The sequence below is a fragment of the Asparagus officinalis genome, chromosome 8, assembly GCF_001876935.1.
Source record: "Asparagus officinalis chromosome 8, Aspof.V1, whole genome shotgun sequence".
NCBI lineage: Eukaryota > Viridiplantae > Streptophyta > Magnoliopsida > Asparagales > Asparagaceae > Asparagus > Asparagus officinalis.
Genome location: NC_033801.1, coordinates 103401696 through 103408456, shown reverse-complemented (window position 1 = coordinate 103408456; position 6761 = coordinate 103401696). Strand labels below are relative to the sequence as shown.

At 37.7% G+C, this 6761-nt stretch overlaps 1 protein-coding gene across 1 annotated transcript; it reads right to left on the bottom strand.

Annotated features, from left to right (window-relative positions):
• On the bottom strand, positions 1247-4765 carry LOC109821631 (peptidyl-tRNA hydrolase, mitochondrial-like). Its single transcript, XM_020387808.1, has 6 exons — positions 4730-4765; positions 2943-2993; positions 2780-2853; positions 2012-2070; positions 1847-1923; positions 1247-1408 (listed from the first exon to the last, which is right to left on the bottom strand). Exons 1-6 carry the CDS (start codon positions 4763-4765, stop codon positions 1247-1249), a joined length of 459 nt encoding a protein of 152 aa, XP_020243397.1.

Here is a 6761-nt window from a genome sequence, read left to right as displayed (position 1 = left end):
TATCTGAGAATCAAGCTCCTCGAGGAAAGAAGATCTAGTGGCGAAATCAGCCTCAACTCGATCTATGCGGTCCCGCTGCACCTGAATCTCGAGCTCAGCAACCATCCGAGTACTGCGCCATGTCTGTAAGCGAGCATCCAACTCGGCAGCAACGAATGAAGAGGCACCTGTATCCCGGAGCTCATGAAACATCTGAAGCTCACGCTCTAAGCGATCAAGGTCATCAACCATAGCCGTCGCTAGATCCGGACATCCTATGTCCCTAATCAAGTTTATCTTGGAATCGAGGTAGGGCTTAAATTGGCGAAGAGAAAGTCCGTCGTGGAGGAGTTTGCCAATTATAACAGTCAGGGAGGAGAAATAAGAGCGGACTTCTACGCTGATGATGATCTTCTCAGGGTCATCCCCTGATAACAACTCCTTAACGAGGATATGAAGCTGAGAAGGAAGCCCTACACAAAGAAGAGAAGTTCGTCAAAAGCCTCAATGAGGAAATGAACGGCATCGCTCAGCTAATTAAATTATACCTCCTTCCCCTCGAGTCACTGGGGGTGATGGAGATGTAACAACTGTAGCTGCATCGACTGGTGGAGTTGGTCGCACAGCCGGCTCAACATGGTCTTTCTCAACAAAAGCTCCTGTCAAATTCAAAACAGAATTCGCAGAGGCGTTACATTATAGCTGCATTAGTCAAGGTCGACTAGTCCTATAATCAACTCAGCAGGAGGCACATACCTTCAAAGGAACCATCCTCAGGATTGTTAGCAAATGCGGACTCAGGAAACATGTCTCCAGGTAGCTGGTCATCAATCTGAGGTGAGCTATATATGTAGTGCATCATAGGAGTGTCCGCAAACAGGCTTCCCTCGTCAAAATCGTCGATGGAGAAATCTGACATAAAAGAATATAAGTGCCAAAGAATAATGAAGAGACTACAACTAATGGAAATGAGTTACCTCTCACGGGTGCATCAGCCTCTTCGTTTCCAAGGTTCGCCTCCTGCAAATTATCTGAAGGAGCAAGGAGTAGAGGACAGTTAGAGGATACACAAATTCATTAATGTATTATCTAAAGAAATACGCTGTCAGTGATAGATGTACCTTGACTCACAGAATCTGGAAATGCTTGTATTTCTGTTCGGTGTTTGCGGATCTTGAACACTCTGTCAAGCCTTTATCTAAGAGCATCTTCAGGATATCAACCCCTTCTTGCAAAGCTGAATCGATCTGGTGCAAGCAACAACACGTTAAATTCCCATACAATTAAAAAAGTAAAAGCTATAAAAAAAATCTAAATTGTTGAAATGCTTGTATTTCTGTTCGGTGTTTGCGGATCTTGAACACTCTGTCAAGCCTTTATCTAAGAGCATCTTCAGGATATCAACCCCTTCTTGCAAAGCTGAATCGATCTGGTGCAAGCAACAACACGTTAAATTCCCATACAATTAAAAAAGTAAAAGCTATAAAAAAAATCTAAATTGTTGTTAGAAGCTCGCTAAAGACTATTGGTAGATTAGTTTGAGCAAGAATAATTAATTATTGGATGTAAACAAGGAAAGATTAGATCATCCTTGCTTCCAAGCACATTTTTTGTTATTTCATGTCCTTTGCAATGGAAACTGATGAAGCTGCTACTTAAGCGTTGATATTATATAAGATTGCTAAATTTTGTTTAATTGATGAACATGCAACACATCCTTAAAAAACCAAGTAAAGAGAAATCTCTCGGCTGCGATATTGAGTTCATTCAAGCTCATCAATGAAGATATATGGACAAAGTTAACATCAAAATAACAGAATGATGCAATGTGGTTTTTAACAGAGTCCAGCTGCATATCTGCACTTACCCTTTCACGAGCTATTTTGTTGAATTTCTGAAGCAGGAAAGCCTTTGGATCCATCTGACCTGGGGGTCTTCCTATGCCTTGAATCAACAGAAAAAAAGTGAGCTTATGGATGTCGAAGCACAAATATTTTAATAGGATTAAGGTTGCACAGAAGTAGATACTGACCAATTCTAAATCGACCAAATTCTCTGTTTCCTCGAAAGTGATAAATTACACTCTTTAACCTGAGAAAGAAGCAATCCAGATTTAAAAATATAATTAAAAAAATGCCTAATACATATTACGCCTAGTTCAATTTTCCCACTGATGGTTCCTGAGTAATTTACAACACAAACTCCTTTAGGCGTGCTTTTAAAAAATCAAGCTAGATACAACACAACATCACCAAGTTAGTTAGGTTTCTAATTATGATGGGCACAAACTTAAGGTGTTATTTTACCCATTGACCTTGTAGCTCAACGTAATGTCTTCCACGCTGCCCGAGGAGTTTAATCGTGAAAGATTGATTAATAGGCAGATGCACATAGTGGAAAATTTGTCCCCTTGCCAGGTGAATTTTATCTTATATAAGATGTTTGGTTATGTTATTCTCGAAATCTAAAGAGAATTAGGATGAGTATGTACTTCAATTTTGGTCAATTGCTCGGAATAATTATTGACAGGTTTAGTTTGTGTATGAAGTAATTACCTCTGGCAAGTTTTTGTTATCTGAACTTAGGTTGTGTCGAACAAAAGGATTTAGAGTGAATAACTAGAAAGAAAGATGCAGTGAACACTAACTTGTACATCATCATCAACACAGTCATGGATGCCTCAATAGAATATAGACAACCATAATATGATAACAAGTTGCGTTTGTGTTAGAAAATTCAATTTTCTTTTTCTTTTTTTTTTTTTTTTGGGGGGGAAATCATGCCTTCCACACTCTCATACCCTTTATGATGTGCATGCCCACCTTGGGGTTGTATCCGAAGGACTCCACATGGCAAGTCCATATCATCATACATCTGCATACACAATTCATAAATTACGTTACTTTTCGTGCTCCAGTTGCAGTATTACTGATATTGATAATAAAGCTAAATGATACACATACCACAATGATACGGTTCAGTGGTAGTTTGTAATAGGCTGCAAGTGGCCCAGTCTACGATCAAAAGAAAACATAGTTATTTCATGGTGTCTCTTATCAGTAAATGCTGATTAAGTAAGCTTTCCAAGAACTTCTTGTTTAGTTATTAAAGATTATGATTGTTCACCAGCTAGTCCAGTTTTACTGGGTTGAAAAGAAGATAATAAAAACTTATACCCAAGTCTCTACTCGATTGTCTGGTCATAGTTAAAATGTTTATTCAAAGTGATAAGTTAAATAGCCATGAGTTCTGGCTCAGTCGACAAAAAATTAACAAGTTCAATAGTGCTTTACACTTTACATGGCAGTCCCTTTTCAGATTAGATTCATGTCCTGAATACTTTCTACCTTAAAAGTGATAAAATGCAGGCTAAAGCTTTCTTCATATGCGCAATTCCCCACATTAGCTTCATGTCCGGTCAAAGTTGGTAACTTCACAATTCTTAGAATCAAGGATACATGGAATTCATGAATTTCATTTCATTACGTGAATAACATCAGAACTGACTAACTGGGGTGATCAAAGCAACATCGGTCCATTACTGCAAAATTGAGTCACCAGGATCCCATCTTTGTTGGTTCATGACATATACATCTGTTAATTTTCTACTGAAAACTACTCTCTTTTTCCCCCCTTGAACTTCACAATCATATTTTCATGGCCATTTTAAGTCCTCAGACCCCAACTTTTCTTAACCCTGGTAAGAAGTTGACTTGATCTAACTTTGATTACCTACAACCTTTTCCTTAAGATTACCCTTTCCATTTGATAAAACTATCAAACCAATGCAAGATCAAGAAGAAAATACAAAAAGAAGAAAAGAAAAGATCATGCAAAATATGGAGACTATCTGAACTTTGTTTATTCAAAAAGGACACTGTGGGAATATGTGAATACTTCATAAATACTACACTCTGGAGACTATCTAAACTTTGTTTATTCAATATAGTGTGAGATATTTCATGTTTATATTTGCGTGGTGGGATAGCTTCAGTTAAATAGTGATGCATAAACTCTTGGATATTTATGTCGATTATATGTTGATTGTTTGTTTGAAGGAATGTCTTCTGCGTCTCTAAACTGTCTCATATGTTGATTGCTTGTTTGAAGGAATGTCTTCTGCGTCTCTAAACTGTCTCATATCTTGATCCGACTATTCTTCTGTCAAGTTTGCGTCGGTAAGAAGACATATCTATTTGGAATGAAAGTAGACAAGTGCTAGAATTCAAGTTGGTAATCGCTAGTGGCGGTGAGTAGTGCAGTATGGCCTTGCTGAAAGTTTTTTTTTTTTGCATATTGAGACCTTTTGCTTACTGACGAGATACATGACAATGTTAAAGATCAGGCTATTTCTTGTACTGATGAAAGCTGATAAATCTTCAGAAAATTAGCTTTTCATGCGAGTCCCTGACTTTTCATACTAGTACATTACACTTAAAAATAATGTATTATTAGATTCAGTAAGTATATATATATACACACACGCGCACATGCATACATACACATGTAAGATCGCATCATTTGTTGCATTCCTGTCATGAACTAATCTAGAGTAGCAGGTTTCAGAACAGACATATCCCAAGGATAAATGCGCAAAGTGAAGAATGGGAGAAGCTCTTCCTATTTGAATTCAAATTTGAAATCTACCTATAGCTAATAGCTTGGGCATCATTTAAACTAAAGCATCTAAAGTCTGACGACTAGAGCTTTTCATAGTCCTTTCCACTCCCCTGACCATACTATGATATACATTCCAATTCTTTGATCCCATTAACTCCATTGACATTGTCTTATAGGTTTTTGATCTTTAGGGGACTATTTTGAATGTTTTTCCGCCTTTGGCATCAGAAGTGTAACTCATACAGGTTTGAAGACATTTGGCATCAGAAGTGTTTCAAATACATACTTAATGTTCTTTTTATCATTCTAGTTCACAACCAAATATCCTCCATAAATCTATAATCCAAAAATTGAATCACTATTTGAATGTTCTTTTTATCTGTGCAGTGAATCATGGAATTCAGCTAATGTTTGCCATAGTAGCATGTTTTGCTCAGCTTGGTGAGGAGAATCAGTTACACTCGGGTACGTAGAATTTGCTCTATTCAGTACATTTCTCTGGATGTTGTTGTTTTGGATTTGTTTCCTATGGCCTAGACGGGGAAATGCTTTCCGGGAGACTATGTTGCTGTTATTGGTTTTGTTGTACATTCATACCAAGAAGTTCCTGTCCTACATTGTATGCGAGAGACAAACACTGTTGCAGATGCACTATCTAAACTGGGCCATGTTCTTCCTCAAATCCATTTGTTCTTTGTAATTAATGATACAAACTTGATATTGTTGTTTCTAGTTTCCTTGATGTAATCTGTTTTTGAGAGACTTTATGTACTTGGGTATGCAAGAGGAAGTTTGTAAATTAACGCTTTTAGCACTCAAGGGGAAATGGAAAATAGACTTTTATGTTGATGTGAATGGGATCAAATTTTTTGTGGATGTTCAGATTCAGTGTAGGCTTGTATTTGACTGAGAATATATTATTTTTGGTGATGCAAATTAGTGTCGATAAGCGTCAGTAAAAGTAACACTTTTGCCGACGCTATATTTAGTCGCTAAATGTAACACTTTTGCCGACGACATATTTTGTCACCAAAAGTAATATCTTTTAGCGATGCAATCTTGCGTCGGCAAAAATACACTTTTAGCGACGCGGAATGGAGCGTCGCTGAAAAGCTAATCTTTGGCGACGCATGATTTATGTCGGCAAAAGTGTAGCTTTTAGCGACATAGAATAGAGCATCGCTAAAAGCTACCCTTTTGCCGACGCAAATCATGTGTCGCCAAAGATATGCTTTTTAGAGACGCTCCTTTCCGCGTCGCTAAAAGTATAATTTTGCCGACAGATTACCCTTTGCCGATGTTAAGTACGTCGCCAAAAGTGCAAGATTTCCCGATGCCATTTCGCATATGGAAAAAATCAGTATGCTTTTGCCGATGCAAAATAATATGCGTCGCTAAAAGATGTACTTTTCCCGACGCATGTCGCGTCGCCAAAAGTGTACTTTTGGTGACGTAGTGTATTTACGTTGCCAAATACTTTCCTTGACGCACTTTTGGCGATGCGTTAGTGACGCTGTATTTTGCGTCGGGAAATATTTTTCCTCGACATTTTTTAAACATTTGCCGACGTTTTTGTTTCGTCGGCAATGTTGTATTTTGTTATAGTGGGACATGTAAAGAAGGATTGTACCAACTATCACGCCTAGCGTGCCAAGAAGGGTATGTTCCTTACTTTGGTCTGTTCTGAAGTTAATTTAGCTTCAGTACCTAGAAACACTTGGTGGTTAGACTCTGGTGCTACTACTCACATAAGTATTTCTATGTAGGATTGCCTGAGCTACCGAAAGCCAAGTGATGTTGAAAGACACATCTTTGTGGGCGATGGTCAATCGGCAGATGTAGAAGCAATTGGGCACTTTAGGTTGCTGTTAGGAACTGGTTCTTATTTGGATTTGAAAGATACTTTTGTAGTACCGTCTTTTAGACGGAATTTGATTTCTATTTCTGTATTGGACAAATCAGGTTATTCTTGTTCATTTGGAAACAATCAATTCAGTTTATCTTTTAATTCAAATATTGTGAGAACTGGTTACTTGAGTACTTATGACAACCTATATTTGCTTAATACAATTACTTCATATAATGAAACTTTGCATGTGGAATCACGTAGTACTAAGCGTAAATTAAATAAAGAAAATTCGGCGACATTATGGCATTAGCGC

Excerpts from the sequence above, each read along its gene's own strand:
- LOC109821631 (XM_020387808.1), bottom strand. The coding sequence starts at position 4,765 with ATGTCAATGGAGTTAATGGGATCAAAGAATTGGAAT. Across the intron at positions 1,924-2,011 it reads ATTTGGTCGATTTAGAATTG|GCATAGGAAGACCCCCAGGT; the intron begins GTCAGTATCTAC and ends TGTTGATTCAAG. Across the intron at positions 1,409-1,846 it reads ACAAAATAGCTCGTGAAAGG|ATCGATTCAGCTTTGCAAGA; the intron begins GTAAGTGCAGAT and ends TGCTTGCACCAG.